At 49.8% G+C, this 17,369-nt stretch overlaps 1 protein-coding gene across 1 annotated transcript in view; it reads right to left on the bottom strand.

Moving 5' to 3' along the window:
• LOC145361085 (uncharacterized) overlaps positions 1-17,369 on the bottom strand; it is a 266,002-nt gene that overhangs the window by 121,275 nt on the left and 127,358 nt on the right. The window contains exons 12-18 of the mRNA XM_080216669.1: positions 17,246-17,320; positions 10,345-10,428; positions 9,204-9,260; positions 7,512-7,565; positions 6,314-6,367; positions 2,289-2,342; positions 534-587 (exon numbers count right to left, since the gene is read on the bottom strand). Coding sequence (XP_080072795.1) covers positions 534-587; positions 2,289-2,342; positions 6,314-6,367; positions 7,512-7,565; positions 9,204-9,260; positions 10,345-10,428; positions 17,246-17,320 — 432 coding nt within the window. The remainder of the gene's footprint in view (positions 1-533; positions 588-2,288; positions 2,343-6,313; positions 6,368-7,511; positions 7,566-9,203; positions 9,261-10,344; positions 10,429-17,245; positions 17,321-17,369) is intronic.

Raw genomic sequence — 17,369 nt, forward strand, 5'->3', positions numbered from 1 at the left:
CCACGAATACTAATGAACAATTTAACACGGCCAATCCACCTAACCCGAACATCTTTGGGACTGTGGGAGGAAACCAGAGCACCCAAAGGAAACCCACGCAGACACGGGGAGAACGTGCAAACTCCACACAGACAAGCATCCGAGGCCGGAACAGAATCCGGGTCCCTAGTGCTGTGAGGCAGCAGTGCTAACTATTGTGCTGCTGCGCCGCATTGAATTAAGGTTTATACAATCTCATGGTTGTTTTATTTCTTCTTGTTTGTAATTGATAAAAGTTATTGCTAATTTTCTTACTATACATGTCAACTATATTTTTGTTTAGTTAAAGCTCCCCAGTGGGTCATTTGAATCAAATCTGGAGTGAAACATTGCACGCTTACCGTAGCCAAGTGCAAAATTTATGATCCAGACAGATTTCACAAAATACCTTGGAGTTTCTGACCTGGATTATAACAAGTGGCAGGATGGCACTCAGCAGAACCGGACACATCTCCCCAAACCACAAAGCGAGTCAAACACCTCGGTTTTCTTACCCTGTCGCCTTTATTTCCCGGCAATCCAGGTAAACCATCGAAGCCTCGGTTTCCCTGTGGTGAGAAAGACAAGAGCAGTGGTTAGCCCGTACCGTTACGAGGCGCACTCACGTCTCGGTACAACGCGCAGCAGAGGAACAAGCCACTCTCCATGGGAAAACTTCCCACCCTTTCTTGGCCCAGCGCCAGCCCACCCCGGGAGAGCCAGTGCACGTGCGATGGATCGAATGGACTCCCTCTGAGGTTGACGCACACATATCTCCAGCCGGAGACGGGGCAGACAGAACATTGCCAGAACGTGGCGCTTCCTGAGTAATTGTAACCACAAAGGAACATTTTTCCCTGTGAACTGAGCTCTGGTGTCACTTTTAAAGTCAAGACTGTTTAATTGGGTTTTTAATAGTCTGACATGGTGCAAAAGGGAATAAGGACTTTCAATGGGAGCGAGGTACAAATCAATCATGGTTTAATGTTTAGTTTCGAGGGATAACTGCAGTAATTCAGAGCTTTTATTGGAGAATATAATTGGACAGCCTTTAGGATATTCTGCTTGCCGCTCCCCTCTCTCCTGTCCTCCCTTTCCACTCTCCCCTCTTCTCCGCCTCTCTCCCTCCCCCATTGCCCCCTCACCCCCTCACTCGAAGGGCTAGAATATGGAATTTTCAGCGCCTGCATTCTCAGATTGAAAACCGTGCCCTTAAACTACAACCAGACCATTTGGCCCGACTGCTCCAGGCTGGTGTTAATGCCCCCAGCTAGCCCCCTCCCCTGACCACCTCCCCCCCCCCCCCTTTTAACCATACACCCCACCCCCCCCAAAGTGGAAACATTTTCCCAACATCTATCCTTTCAGGATCTTAAAAAGTTGCGCTAAGCTGCAAACCACCCTGTGGCACGCACGACACATATACATATACACATGTACATACAGATGTACACATGCATACACATGTATACAGTACACAGGCACACAGATACACATGTGCGAACACATGCACACATAATCACATGCACCCACATGCATACATGTACACACACACACGTACACACACATGCACACACCAATGCACGCATCCACCAATGCACATACACCACTGCACACGTACCCATACACACACACACACAAATACCTACATATATATGTACACACAGTGCACAGGCACACACATACACATGCACACACAAGTACACACACATGCACCCACACGCACACATGTACACATGTATACACACACACACGCACACACCAATGTGCACACAGATATGGACATATGTACCCGCACACATAAGTACCTTCATACACACACACAGATAAGATTTGATGGAGAACGCTGGAAATCTGAACTAAGTAATGGAGAGATGCTGAAACTGGCAGGACATGCCCCCAGCATCTGACACAAGGGGAGGCTGTTTAGCACTTTCTTGTGGAGGTCTCGTCATTGAGAACCCAACGCTGAAGGGAGGCTCCCTGTTATGTGAACTCTTTCCCAACATCCGCACATTCCGCAGTGCTTCACCTTGAATGGAGGAGTTTTGGAAAAACCGATGCTGCCAGGACAATATGTGCACAGCAAGCTCCCACAAAAGGCAAACCGATAAAGGCCAGGTCATCCGCTTTTGCATTGTTGGTTGAGGGATAAAATACCGTCCAGGGCACTGGGCAGGACTGCCCTGCTCTCCCTCCAATGGCCTTACAGGGACCAACGGAGCCTTGCTCGATGGTAAGCTACAGCATTCTCTGGGCAAAACACCAACCTTGATTCCTGGTTCCCCTGGCAACCCCCTGATTCCGTTTACTCCAGGACGACCCTGTTCAACAAAATAAAACAGGTGTTAAATTCACCCCGTGTAAATGGTCTCCACCCGGATCCGGTTACACTAAGGCTCACGTCCACTGAACGAAGAACATTCTCAGCTCAGTGGCTCAATCCCACATCGAACAACACCCTCACACACAATGGATTATTTTACCCACCTTGTTGCACCTGCAAATTTAGTTGCCTCTCTCAAGCGACAATGAGGTGTTTGTTTTGTTTGATCACGGGATGTGGGCACTCGCTTGGCCAGCATTTAATGGCCATCCTCAACTTCACATTTCTTCACCTGCCTACACGTCTCACTGTCTCGAGAAAAGCAGCCAGCATAATCACGGGCCCCACGCACCCCGGACATTCTCCCTTACACCTTTTCCCATCGGGAAAAAGATACAAAAGTCTGAGGTCACGCACCAACCGACTCAGAAACAGCTTCTTCCCTGCTGCCGTCAGACTTTTGAATGGACCTACCTCACACTAAGATGATCTTTCTCTACACCCTAGCTATGACTGTAACACTAGGATGGCGTGGTGGTACAGTGGGGGCGGCACAGTGGTCAGCACTCTTGCCTCACAGCTCCAGGGACCCGGGTTCAATTCCGATCTCGGGTGTCTGTCATGTGAAGTCTGCACATTCCCCCTGCTGTCGGCATGGGTTTCCTCCGGGTGCTCCGGTTTCCTCCCATAGTCCAAAGATGTGTGGATTAGGTGAATTGGCCATGCTGAATTGCCCCTTAGTGTCCAAAGATGTGCAGGTAGGGTGGATTGGCCATAATGACTTGCCCCTTAGTGTCCAAAGGTGTGTAGATTAGATGGATTGACTATGTGTGGGGTTACAGGTGGGGGAGAGGGTCTGGGTAAGATACTCTGTCGGAGAGAGTCAATGCAGACTCAACGGACCAAATGAGCTTTGACAAAGGGTCATCTGGACTCGAAACATCAGCTGTTTTCTCTCCTTATAGATGCTTCCAGACCTGCTGAGATTTTCCCGTGTTTTCTCTTTTGGGGCCAAATGGCCTCCTTCTGCACCGTAGAGATTCTATGATGCTATAAATCTGAACATCGGTCAATATAGTAACCATAAAATAGGTTATTTCTCACCTTCAACAACTGCAAACCCTGTACCCCCACCTCTCCAGCCCCCAATAGACCGTGAGAGCGGCCATTTTGAATTCACAAGAGATTTAATTGGCTCAGAAAATTATATCACTTCAACAACGACCTCAGAAATATTCGGAGGAACTTTCACATTTGATAGATGCTGAAAGATTGAGATAGTTTGCCCGGCTTGACAAGTTCCAGAAGGTCAATGCTGAACGTACAGTGGGTTGAATCGGTTTAAGACTGGAGGGTTAGACTTCAATGGGCCAAATGACCATCTCTTACCCTTTACTGTTCCATTTTCCAATACAAGTAATGAGCTCATTGCTTGGTTCCTCACATAATCATTAAGTTTGGTCAACTGTTAATTACTAACTCCCTATTCTGTATATTAACACACAGCAAGACAGCTAATTGATGCTAATCTGCTAAATTTCTAGCCTTGAAAGAATTGCTTTATAGAGCATCAAATCAAACTGGAAGGAGATGAACATTAGAGGCAATGATTACTGATTTAACACTCCGGCATTTACACACGGTAAATGAGTCACCATCAGTCAGTGTCCATTAAGGTTGGTCACAGAGACAACATGTAGTGAATGAATGGGTGGGTGGGGGGGTTGAGGGGGGAGAAGAGGAGGTGGAAAAGGGGGGAGGGGCGAGAAGAGGAGGGGCGAGAAGAGGAGGGGTGAGAAGAGGAGGGGCGAGAAGAGGAGGGGCGAGAGAAGGGTGTGAAGACAGGGAAGAGGAGGGAGGGGATTGGCGGAGGGGAGGGGGTTGGCGGAGGGGGAGGGGGTTGGCGGAGGGGGAGGGGGGTGGCGGAGGGGGAGGGGGGTGGCGGAGGGGGAGGGGGTGGCGGAGGGGGAGGGGGTTGGCGGAGGGGGAGGGGGTTGGCGGAGGGGGAGGGGGTTGGCGGAGGGGGAGGGGGTTGGCGGAGGGGGAGGGGGGTGGCGGAGGGGGAGGGGGGTGGCGGAGGGGGAGGGGGAGAGAGAGGAGGGGGAGCGAGGAGGAGGGGGAGCGAGGAGGGGGGGAGCAAGGAGGAGGGGGAGCAAGGAGGAGGGGAGAGAGGAGGAGGGGGGACAGGGGGGTGGTTGCTGGAGACGGTTTAAGCAGGGTAGGATAAAAGTTAGTGAGGAGTGGGAGGGAACCAGATGGAATGGGGGGGGATGAGGGTGAGGAAGGGACGTAGAGAGTAAGGACAAAGAAGAGAGGGAACGAGAGGAGAGAGAAAGGCGAATAGAGAGCACGCCAGGGATAAGATAGGGACAATGTGAGCTGTAAAGAGGTGGGTTGTGAAGCCAGTTCTTTTGTGAATCGCTGATTTCCCTGCGTATCTCGGGGAGACAGTTACAGGCAGAGCTCGCTGGCTTTGTACAGGAATGCACATGTTCACTGTGTAAAATCACAGGCTGCAACATGAGGTGTCAGCCAAGATTGGGGATTAGCAGCAGCAGCAGCTTGGGGCCCTGCCAACTCAATGTAAAGCCTGAGCCAAAGATGTCATATCATATACCATTCAGTGTGGATATCCGGAAATCCGAGAACCCTGACGGCAGCTCACTGAGTGAACAGTGTCACAACACTTGCAACTTTCAATCCACTCCTCAGCACCGGAGATTGCAGATGGGCGGGTTGGAAAGGTTGCCCATTATACCTGCTCACCATCAGGTTCACATGAGGTTTGAAGTATGGAAGATGGAGGAACTCGTAACTCCCAGCCCGAATTAATCCCAAATCACCAAAATTTGAAGTTATATCTCCCTAACCTACACATCCTTGGACACTAAGGGGCAATTTACCATGGCCACTCCACCCAACCTGCACATCTTTGGACTGTGGGAGGAAACCGGAGCACCCGGAGGAAACCCACGCAAACACTGGGCAGCACGGTTATAGCAAGGTTAGCACACTTGCCTCACAACACCAGAGACCTGGGTTCGACTCCCTGTCCCTCCACATTGTGTGGAGTTTAATTAACTTAATTACGTTAAGTTTATTTATTACTCACAAGTAGGCTTACATTAACACTGCAATGAAGTTACGGTGAAAATCCCCTAGTCGCCGCACTCTGGCGCCTGTTCGGGTACACTGAGGGAGAATTTAGCACGGCCAATGCACATAGCCAGTATGTATTTCAGACTGCGGGGGGAAAACCGGAGCGCTCGGAGGAAACCCACACAGGGAGAATGTGCAGACAGCGACCCAAGGCGGGAATCGAACCCGGGTCCCTGACACCGTGGGGCAGCAGTGCTAACCACTGTGCCACCGTCTGCCCATTGCTGAATACCACTTTATGCGAGATCTGAATTGTGAGTATGAACAGAGATAAGTGTTTAGTTGAGTATAGATGCTTATGATTTGATTGAAGTTTTAAGATAAGCTGGGTAGAGAGGAACTGTTCCTGCTGGTTGGGACTAGGGCACAGAGCCTAAAAATCCTCTTCCAGGAATGAAATTAGGAATGAGCCCTACTCACCAGCAGTGGTAGAATTTGGAACTCTCCCCTGTAAATAGCAGTTCTGTTAAGTTCCTGTAAACGCAATGAGGCTAACCATGTCCTGGTGGTCACGAGTTCCCCATTCTTACCACTCCCCTGATGAAAGGGGGTTCTCCCACAGGATCAGATATTGTGCACACACACTGGGGGGCTCATTTTTGCCCCGTAACAAGCTGCTGATTATGGGGCCGTGATCCATTCTAAACTCTGCTAAACCCCAAAGTGACTCTGGACCAGGTGTTGGGAAATGGGATCAGAAGAGACAGGTGCTGGCCCAGACAGGGTGGGCCGAATGGCCTCTCTCTTTGCTGTAATAACACAATGACACTCCGAAAGCGACTCCAGTTAATTGAAGAAGGAACCTCCTACCCTTCTTCCTGGTTTTCCTGTTAGTCCCATCTGTCCGGGAAGACCTGGGGGACCCTGGAATAGAAAGAAAACAAGAGCCTTGCATTGATACAGCACCTCTAACATCCTCAAAGTGTCCCCTCATTAACCATATTTGCAGCGTAAACCATTACTGGAAGATTAGAAATTATCTCACAAAGGGCAATGTGATGGCAACACAATTTATTGATGTTAAACGAGAGGAGTACAGCCACGGTCCCCAAAGACTGTCCACCTCGGGAGGTCAGGACCTTTCCAAAGTCTGACCCAAAAGATGGCACCCAGTGACAGTGCAGCACCCCCTCCGAAAGTGCAATGAGGTGTGTAAATTTTAACTCTCCTCCTCTGAGAGGTTTCGAGTACAGGAGCCGGGGTGTGTTGTTGCAATTATACAGGGCCTTGGTGAGCTCTAGAGTATTGTGTGCAGTTTTGGTGTCCTTTTCTGAGGAAGGATGTCCTTGCTTGCGAGGGAGTGCAGCGAAGGTTTACCAGGCTGATTCCGGGATGGTGGGACTGTTGTATGAGGAGAGATTAGACGAGTTCAGACGAATGAATGAGGGGGGCAGAATCTCGTAGAGACTTATAACAGGACCAGATAGAGGTAGATACAGGGAGGGTGTTCCCGATAGTGGGGGGAGTCCAGGTCCAGAGGCCACAGTCTGAGGATTCGGGGTAGACCACTTAGGACAGAGATGAGGAGACACTTCTTCACCCAAGGAGTGGTGGAATTCATTACCACAGGAAGTAGTTGATGCCAAAACATTGAATGTATTCAAGAGGCAGCTGGATATAGCACTTGGGGATCACAGGTTATGGGGAGAAAGCAGGATTAAGCTATTGAGTTGGACGATCAGCCATGATCGTGATGAATGGCGGAGCAGGCTCGAAGGGCCGAATGGCCTCCTCCTGCTCCTATCTTCTATGTTTTCCCATTACTGCTCAAGGCAGCCCATGGACTTCTGGTTCCTTTCAAAGTTCTCCATCTCGTCTAAGAGATGTTTCAGTTTTATTGTGGGGGAGGGGCGTTGTGGGGGGGAGGGTGGGGGCGGGGATGTCTGTGGACTCCCTTCCACTGATTAGCAATATCTTTCAGTCTGTCCCCCCCGCCGGCTCACTCCGCGCTTGTGCACCGAAACACTCCTCATTGTTAGTTCTCATCGCACACGGTTTTGGCATTTACCTGCGGGCCCATTTCTCCGGCATCTCCTTTCTGCCCTTCGTTACCAGGGAGACCCTGTAAAGGGAGGGGGGGGGGGTTGGGGGGGAGGGAGAGAAAGAAAACATTAAAGTAAGTCCAATCGGCAGCCATCTTTGTTCTCCCTTGACCCACTCGATGAGCGGGATTTTCCAGCCTGGCTCATCCCAAAGCCGGAAGGTCCCGTCCGAGGTCCACAGACCTTTACACGGTGCGTCTCTCACCTGTGGGACAATTCCGCCCTCTGGGTCCCGCCAAGTTCACTGTTACACAGAATCGGTGGGATTCAGGAAGAATTTTCAATAGGAAATGAGCGGAATATTCCGGCTGTCCAGGCCGGCGAGATGTTCTGGACGAACCCTCTGCTGCAGGCTTCCCGGCAGGATAGGGTGCAGTCAATAGGACATCCCATTGACCATGGCAGGACTAGAAGATCCCACCACCAATGCGCCATTTCCAGCCCTAAGAAACACTCGACAGGGAGACCAGAGAATCCCAACCCAGTAGAAAATAGATGATTTTAAAGTGACCCTTCCCCCCACTGTCTCTTTTGCCAATAACCCCTGACCTGGAAAGGGAAGGAAGCTGTTTCAGTTCCCCCCCTTCCCATCTCGAGTGGACGGCAGCAGTAAGATTTGACCAAAGGACACCACAGAAAAGACGGACAACTCCCAGCACCAAGCTGTAGACAGAGAGCCAAGTAGGGATCTTGGAGCCAATTACTCACCCTCCCTCTCAGCTGGTGATGGAGAGGGCCTAATGTTCTTCATTGCCCACTACATCATTCACTCCTCCATGTTCAATTTGACCCCTAGATGGTGCCCAAGGGTAGAGTGGAGATTTTTCAACTCTTCCCTACCACTGGGGTGGCATGGTGGCACAGTAGTTGGCACTGCTGCCTCATTGTGCCAGGGACCCAGATTCAATTCCAGCCTCGGGTGACTGTGTGGAGTTTCCTGTTCTCCCCTGTGTCTGAGTAGGTTTCCTCCCACACTCCAAAGATGGGTAGGTTAGGTGGATTGGCCATGCTAAATTGAGGCTTAGTGTCCAAAGATGTGCAGATTAGGTGGATTGAACATGTTAAATTGCACCTTAGTGTTTCAATATGTGCAGATTAGGTGGATTGCCCATGCTAAGTTGCATTTTAGTGTCCAAAGATGTACAGTTAGGGGGATTGGCCATGCTAAATTGCCCCTTAGCATCCAAAGGTGTGCAGGTTGGGTGGATTGGCCATGCTAAATTGCCCCTTAGTGTCCAAAGATGGGTAGTTTAGGGGAATTGGCCGTGCTAAATTGTCCCTTAGTGTCCAAAGATGTGCAGGTTAGGGGGACTGGCCATGCTAAATTGCCCCTTAGTGTCCAAAGATGTGCAGGTTGGGTGGATTGGCCATGCTAAATTGCCCCTTAGTGTCCAAAGATGTGCAGATTAGGTGGATTGGCCATGCTAAATTGTCCCTTGATAACCCAAACACTACACTGCAGAAACACTCAGGGGTTCTCATGATCATTGGGAGAAATATTGAGAAGGCCCGAACACGTTCACAACCGATTATTGGCACCAACTGAAGTAGAAAAACAATCAAGAACCTCTCCAAATTAGAGGCTCAACTGAAACAATACCATCATTCAACATGTGAAGTCCCAACTATTCCCGTCATTGTTCAAACTTCATGCTCACCATTGGGCCTGATCTTCCCGTGAGGCCTATCGGGCCTGGCGGACCCTTCATCGCAAGCTGGAGATAGACACGAGAAAGAGAGACAGTGAGTTACAAGCAAGTCAGACTAGAAAGGCCAAGACTTCGGGGTGGCCTGCCAATGGGATTTTAAGATCATGAAAGGGTTTGATAGGGTAGATGGAGAGATGCTTCCCATCCACCAGAAGACCAAAGCTTGGGCATCATGAAGTCTAAGGAAGCCACCAATAAATCCAGTCACAAATTCAGGAAGAACCAGTGATTTCCACATTCTCACCATTCTCTGTCATAAATATTGATTTTTTTTATTATTCGTTCATGGGACATGGGTGTCGCTGGCTGGGTCAGCATTTATTGCCCATCTCTAATTGTCCTTGGAGGGCAGTTGAGAGTCAACCACGTTGCTGTGGCTCTGGAGTCACATGTAGGCCAGACTGGGTAAGGGTGGCAGATTTCCTTTCCTAAAGGGCATTAGCGAACCAGATGGGTTTGTCCGACAACAGTTTCATGGTCATCAGTAGATTCTTAATTCCAGATTTTTAAAAACTGAATTCAAATTCCACCATCTGCCGAGCTGGGGTTCGAACCCGGGTCCCCAGAACTTTAGCTGACTTTCTGGATTAATAGTCTGGTGATAATACCCATCACTTCCCCACTGGGGAGGTGAATAAATAGTTTGGCTGCACAAAAGAGATAAAACTGAGGGTAATGGGTATGAAAGGACGTGTAAATTGGGCGAGATAGGGTGGGATGGAGTCTCATGTGGAACATTAACTGATCAGATGGGCTGAATGGCCAGCTTCTGTGCATGAATGTATCTCCCCATGCTCTGGGTGTGAGAAACATGTGACATGCTCCTTGGAACAGTGGGGCTTGCGGTTGACCTGGGAGAAGGTTCAGCCCTGGTCTTGAGGATATTATTGTGGATCGGTCCCTTATTTATTGGGAACATGAGGCCATTTGGCCCCTTGGGGCTGTTCTGTCATTCAATGCCAGCATTGCTGATCAGCCTTGGCTCTATTAACCCTTGAAGTGTGCAGTAGGCAAGACTCTTCATTATCAAAGGCTGGGAGGTTGCTGAAAGTCTTGGATTGAGGTCTGCGACTGCTCCACCATCACTTACCCTTGCTTGTTGGAGGATGGATTGAGCCTGATATTCTTGGGCTGAAACGACAGGACCCTTCACCCCATCTCCACCAAACTGGAACTGTAAATACAAAAGGCAAGACTGCAGTCAACACCCACTTTTCTTTTATAGTTTACTAGTGTCACAAGTAGGTTCATACTAACACCGCAATGAAGTTACTGTGAAAATCCCCTAGTCGCCACACACTCTGTTCGTGTAACACTGAGGGAGAATTTAGCACGGTCAATGCACCCTAACCAGCACATCTTTCAGACTGTGGGAGGGAACCGGAGCACCCGGAGGAAACCCACACAGACACGAGGAGAATGTGCAGACTCTGCACAGAGAGTGACCCAATCAGGAATCGAACCCAGGCAAGAGTGCTAACCACTGTGCTACCTTTGCCTGACAGAATTCCACCGTCACTGAATCACAGAATTGTTACAGAGAGAGAGGGTGTGGCTGGGGCAAGAGAGTTGGTGCAGATGTGATGGATTGAATGGCACAGTAACGATCCCATGGTAAATCCCCCATATAGTTTGCTATCCTGATATCTACATCATTTTCATCTTCCTCCAATAGTTGTTATGTCTCTTGTTCAGGTAAATATTATCCCGTGTACAACTCTCCCCCCAGTGCCTGTTACTGGGTGTAACTCCCTCCCCGGTGCCTGTTACTGGGTGTAACTCCCTCCCCGGTGCCTGTTACTGGGTGTAACTCCCTCCCCGGTGCCTGTTACTCAGTGCAGGGTCTCGTACTCAGTTCAGCTCTCTCTCCCCAGCGGTCTACTCCTCTACTCAAGCCCACTCCTACAAATTTCAGAAGCTGTGCTGTTCTAAGTTCGCAAAAGAAAAAAGACAAATGTCTTTTAGAATTTGACGAGAGAAGGTGATTAACCCTTTGGAAGGAGGCAGGAGTGCTCCCCACTGCCCTGGAGAGTTCTGATTCCTCAAGAACATGGCTAGAATAGATTGCCTGTCCCTTATCACTCAGACGTCTGTGGGATCTTGCTGTGCATGGATGTTTCCAAAAAAATGTCAATGAATAAAGGTGTTTAACTGGATAGGAAGCATGTCTAATGGTCACAAAGGACTCGATATAAACGCAAGTGTTTCTTTAGAATCCTTTGGCGTTTACCCTGGTTAAGAGGGCGCCACATTAAACACTAACCAGCCTCCCCACGGTTCAAGCCCTGTGCCTGCCTTCCTTTTTTCTGTTTCAGATTTCCAGCACCCGTGGGTTTTTTTCCCCTCAATCTCCATCAATCATACCCTCAGAGTCAATGCAAGCTATTTCTAACAGGGACTGTGTGTGTGTGTGTGTGTGTGTGTGTGTGTGTGTGTGTGTGTGTGTGTGTGTGTGTGTGTGTGTGTGTGTTTGTGTGTGTTTGAACAGCCTGGGGCCAGTGTCTCCAATGGCCATTTATCTGAACAACCCTCACACCGTGACATCAGCTCCTTCACTCCATGAAGGCTGCTCACTATCCAGTTAAGTTGGAGGTTTAGCGTAACCGGGTAGGTATTAGTCAGTTGGCAGCGATCGCCGTGCCAACAGAGGAATCCTGAGGGAAAGCTCATGTGACGGATTACTGAATCACAGGGATTCTGGAACAGTGAGTTTGTGGTCACACGGGGACTTGCACCCGACACATCATCTACAACCAACGAACAGAAACATAAGCAGTCCATCTCTTTTTTTTCTAGAAACAAGCAGCTGAGAAAGTAACATTGGCCAGGATGATAGAATCCCTACAGTGCAGAGGAGGCCATTCAGCCCATCGAGAATGCACCAACAACAATCCCACCCAGGCCCTATCCTCGTAACCCCAGGTTTACCCTGCTAATTTACCCTGACACTAAGGGGCAATTTAGCATGGCCAATCCACCTAACCAGTGCATCTTTGGACACTAAAGGGCAATTTAGCACGGCCAATCCTCTAACCTGCACATCTTTGGACATTAGGAGTCAATTTAGCATGGCCAATCCACCTAACCTGCACATCTTTGACACTAAGGGACAATTTCTTCACCTAAAGAGTGGTGAATTCATTGCCACAGAATGCTGTGGAGGCGGGGTCATTGAGTGTATTTCAGTCAGAGAGATAATTAGGTTCTTCATTGGTAAGGGGATCAAAGGTTATGGGGGAAAGGTGGGAGAATGGGGTGGAAAAACTTATCAGCCATGATAGGATACTGGAGCAGACTCGATGGGCCAAATGGCCTAATTCTGTTCCTATATCTTATGGCCTTCTTCAGAAAGCCAAAACCCTAATTAATTGTATTTGAAGGGTTCGAGGATGACACATGAAGGTTACGCCAGAGGCTTTAAGGAATATTTTCAGCTTCAGCTAAGGTATTTTGTGCTTTGACACAGCGGTTAGTGCTGCTGCCTCACAGCGCCAGGGTTCGATTCCCGGCTTGGGTCACTGTCTGTGCGGAGTCTGCACGTTCTCCCCCGTGTCTGCGTGGGTTTCCTCCCATCGTCTGAAAGATTGACTGGTTAGGGCGAATTGGCCGCGCTAAGTTCTCCCTCAGTGTACCCGAACAGGCGCCAGAGTGTAGGGGATTTTCACAGTAACTTCATGGCAGTGTTAATGTAAGCCTACCCGTAACAGACTCCAGCTTAAAACTTGAACAGGCACGTTATTGGATCAGAGCTTCACCTGACAGGAGACTATTTACGGCTCAGTGTGAGTCAGATGACTCACCTCAGTAAGCGAACCGAAATGGAAAACCGAAAGAAAGAACGCACTAAGCCGAGGGTCCTTTATTGCACAGAGCCTCCGGAGACGCCTGTAATTAAATTGTAGCATCTCTTGAAACCCTACCGGAGGTAACGACACTCCGGCAGATAACAAGCTGTCAGTCCCCACGCTGGAAAGCAAAGAGGGTCACGGGAGGTGAAATGGCAGTCTTGCTTTCCTGGTGACCCAATGACAAGTGTGGTTCAATCGAGGGCAGCCTACCACCCCCCCCCACCCCTCACCCCCAACCCCCAAACCCTCACCCCCACCCCACCCCCAACCTCCAAACTACCTGGACACAACCCCACCTCCCCTACCCACCCCCAGCATCGCAACTTCAGAGCAGGCAGAGAGTGCCCCAGACTTTCAGAGCCTCGGGACAGGCCCGACCCTGAGGAGCTGGAACCAATTTTTTTCCTTGCTGTCAATCAAGGGGCACATTCACAGCAGCAAAAGGAGGAGAAAAGAAATTCTTCCCTGTCAAAAACTGATCTACGATGTCTGTGGACGAGTTTTTTTTTTGATGTGTTTTGATGTCAGGAGAAGTGTCAGTTCTCCTCCGAGGTAATTCATTCTGAAGTCGGCAGGAAGAATAATTCCAGGCCCGATAAGCTGGGCGGCCTAAATTCAATTTCCAGCTGTCAAAAAGTGATCTCTCACTATTTCATCTAGGTTACATTCCACTTAGCTCCGAGACAAGAGGAGAAATAATGATATCGTGATTATTATGGAATGGAGGGAGGGAGAGGGGAAACGTATCAAGGGCAGCACATTGGGTTAGCGCTGCTGCCTCACAGCGCCGGGGATCCGGGTTCGATTCCCGGCTTGGGTCACTGTCTGTGCGGAGTCTGCACGTTCTCCCCGTGTCTGCGTGGGTTTCCTCCGGGCGCTCCGGGTTCCTCCCACAGTCCGAAAGACAAAGAACAAAGAAAATTACAGCACAGGAACAGGCCCTTCGGCCCTCCAAGCCTGCACCAACCATGCTGCCCGGCTGAACTAAACCCCCCACCGCCCTACCCTTCTGGGGACCATATCCCTCTATTCCCATCCTATTCACATGTTTGTCAAGACACCCCTTAAAACTCATATCTGCTTCCACTACCTCTGTGTAAAAAACTTGCCTCGTACATCTCCTTTAAACCTTGCCCCTCGCACCTTAAACCTGTGCCCCCTGTGCTTTGGTAAAGGGCAGCACGGTGGTTAGCGCTGCTGCCTCACAGTGCCTGGGACACGGATTCGATTCCCAGCTTGGGTCACTATCTGTGTGGAGTCTGCACGTTCTGTCTCACGTTGGCTAGGTGCATTGGCTGTGCTAAATTTGCCCTCAGTGTACCCAAACAGGCGCCAGAGAGTGGCAGCTAAGGGATTTTCCACACCAACTTCATTGCAGTGTTAATGTAAGCCTACTTGTGAGATTAATAAACAAACTTTAAGACTGTCTGTTTGGAGTCTGCACGTTCTCCTTGTGTCTGCGTGGGTTTCCTCAGGGTTCTCTGGTTTCCTTCCACAGTCCAAAGATGTGCAGGTTAGGTAGATTGGCCATGATAAATTGCCCCTTAATGTCAAGGGAGATTAGCAGGATAAATATATGGGGTTACGGGGATAGGGTTCGGGTGGGATTGTTGTTGGTGCAGGCTTGATGGGCTGAATGGCCTCCTTCTGCACAGTAGGGATTGTATGATTGTAGCCCAGTCCATCGCACAAAGCAGCCTCCCATCCACAGACTCTGTCTACCAGCTGCCTCGGAAGAGCAGTCAGCAAAACCAACTACCCCCCCCCCATCCCGGACATTTTCTCTCCCACCTTCTTTCATCGGGAAAAAGATACAAAAATCTGAGGTCACGTACCAACCGAAGCAAGAACAGCTTCTTCCCTGCTGCTGTCAGACTCTTGAATGAACCTACCGTTTACTAAGTTGATCTTTCTCTGCACCCTAGCTATGACTGTAACACGATATTCTGCACCCTGTCCTTTTCCTTGGTATGCTTTGTCTGTATAGCACGCAAGAAACAATACTTCTCACTGTATCTCAATACACATGACAATAATAAATCAAATCAAATCAAAAGTCTCTCACAATCCAAAGCTGTGTATTAGCCATGCTAAATTGCCCCTTAGTGTCCAAAGATGTGCAGATTAGGTAGATTGGCCATGCTAAATTGCCTCTTTGGTCCAAAGCTCTGTAGGTTAGGTGGGTTTGATGTGGAGATGCCGGCGTTGGACTGGGGTAAACACAGCAAGAGGTCTGACAACACCAGGTTTAAGTCCAGCCGATTTAAACCAGGTGAACTGACAAAGAGGGAAACCTCAAAAGCTAGTGAGTTTACTATCAAATAAATTGGTTGGACTTAAACCTGGTGTTGTCAGGCTTCTTACTGTGGGTAGGTGGGTTTGCAATGGTAAATTGCCCCTTAGTGTCCAAAGATGTGCAGGTTAGCAGGGTTGGCCATGCTAAATGCACAGGGTTATGGGGATGGGATGGGGTGGGGGTGGTCGATCTGGGTAAATTGCTCTTTTGTAGAGTCAGCACAGACTCGATGGGCCGAACAGCCTCTTTATGAGCTGTAGGGATTCGATGCGAGGGTCATGAGGAGATTTGCTCGAATACCACCAGTGGCCAGGGGATTTCCCATTGAGGCTGCAGTGGGTGGGATTGTTCTCCTTGGAGCAGAGAAGCACAAGGGGGAAACTCAACTGAAGCTTTGAACATTACGAAGGGTTTTTTGAAACAGCGTAAAACTGTCTCTGGAAGTGGGAAGGTCTGCAGGCAGAGGGCTCTGATATCAAATCATTGAGTGAGTGAGGAGGTGGGGGCAAAACTAGGAGAGACTTTTTAAAACTTGTTAAGTTTGTCTTAATGATTATTCTTTTAATGGGTGTGGTGTCACTGGCCGGGCAGTATTATACACCCATCCCTAATTGCCCTTGAACTGAGTTGCTTGCTAAACCCTTTCACAGGGTATTTAAGAGTCAATCTGGAAAAATCCTGGAATTCGGCATTGTGGGTCAACCCACAGCACGTGGACTGCAGCGATTCAAGGCGGCAGCTCACCACCACCTTCTCAAGGGGCAACTAGGGATGGGCAATAAATGTTGGCCCAGCCAGCGATGCTCATGTCCCAAGAATGAATAAAAGGAAATTGCTGTGGCTCTGGAGTCACACGTAGGCCAGGCCAGGCAAGGATGGCAGATTTCCTTCCCTGAAGAGACACTAGTGAACCAGATGGGCTTTCTAACTAACTAACACTCACCTGATGAAGGAGCAGCGCTCCCAAAAATCATGAGTCCAAATAAACCTGTTGGACTTTAACCTGATGTTGTGAGATTTCTTACTGAGCCCACCCCAGTCCAACACCAGCATCTCCACAGCATTACTGACAAAAATGATTAGGATCTGGAAGGTACGGTGGCACAGTGGTTAGCACTGCTGCCTCACAGCACCAGGGGCCTGGGTTCGATTCCCGGCTCGGGTCTCTCTCTGTGCGGAGCCTGCACGTTCTCCCCGTGTCTGTGTGGGTTTCCTCCGGGTGCTCCGGTTCCTTCCCACAGTCCAAGGGTGTCCGGGTTAGGTGGATTGGCTGTCCTAAATTGCCCCTTAGTGTCAGGGGGACTAGCTACGGTAAACGCACGGGGTTATGGGAATGGGGCCTGGGTGGGAAAGTATTCGGTGCAGACTCGATGGGCCGAATGGCCTCCTTCTGTACTGTAGGATTCTGGGGAAGGAATTCCAGGATGCAGGTTTAATTGTGGCTGTCAAAAGGGAATTGAATGAGGACCTAAACAAGGAGAGAGAAAAAGAAAATGCGGGGCCACGGAGGGAAAGCGAAAGAGATTGGGATTAATCGGATAGCTTTTCCCAAACGGCCAGCACTGGTGCTGTGGGCCGAGTGGCCTCCTTCTCTTCCGTACCAGTCTACATTCCCATTAAAAATCACACAGGGACGATGATTTTCCTTTCTCCTCGTACCCGGGACGCGAGCATCGCTGCCAAGATTAGCATTCACCGCCCGTCGCTCGAGATAGTTGGCAGTAAGTCGCACCCCCCCCTCCCCCCCCCCTCCCCTCCCCCCCTCCGCAGCGCGTGCGGGGAAGTTGCGCCACGGCGCAGGAGCCACGGAGATCGCTGCCCCGTAAGGCACGGTTCGGAAAACTCACCGGTAACATTAACATAGTCCCGGGCGGGCCCTGTAAACCGTCAACACCTGGGAGTCCAGGGCGTCCTGGGGGACCCTGTGTTTGGGAAAGAGAGAGAGAGAGAGAGAGAAAGAAATATAGTGAG

Source organism: Carcharhinus amblyrhynchos, chromosome 33 (genome assembly GCF_965287045.1).
Source record: "Carcharhinus amblyrhynchos chromosome 33, sCarAmb.v2.hapA, whole genome shotgun sequence".
Classification (NCBI taxonomy): domain Eukaryota; kingdom Metazoa; phylum Chordata; class Chondrichthyes; order Carcharhiniformes; family Carcharhinidae; genus Carcharhinus; species Carcharhinus amblyrhynchos.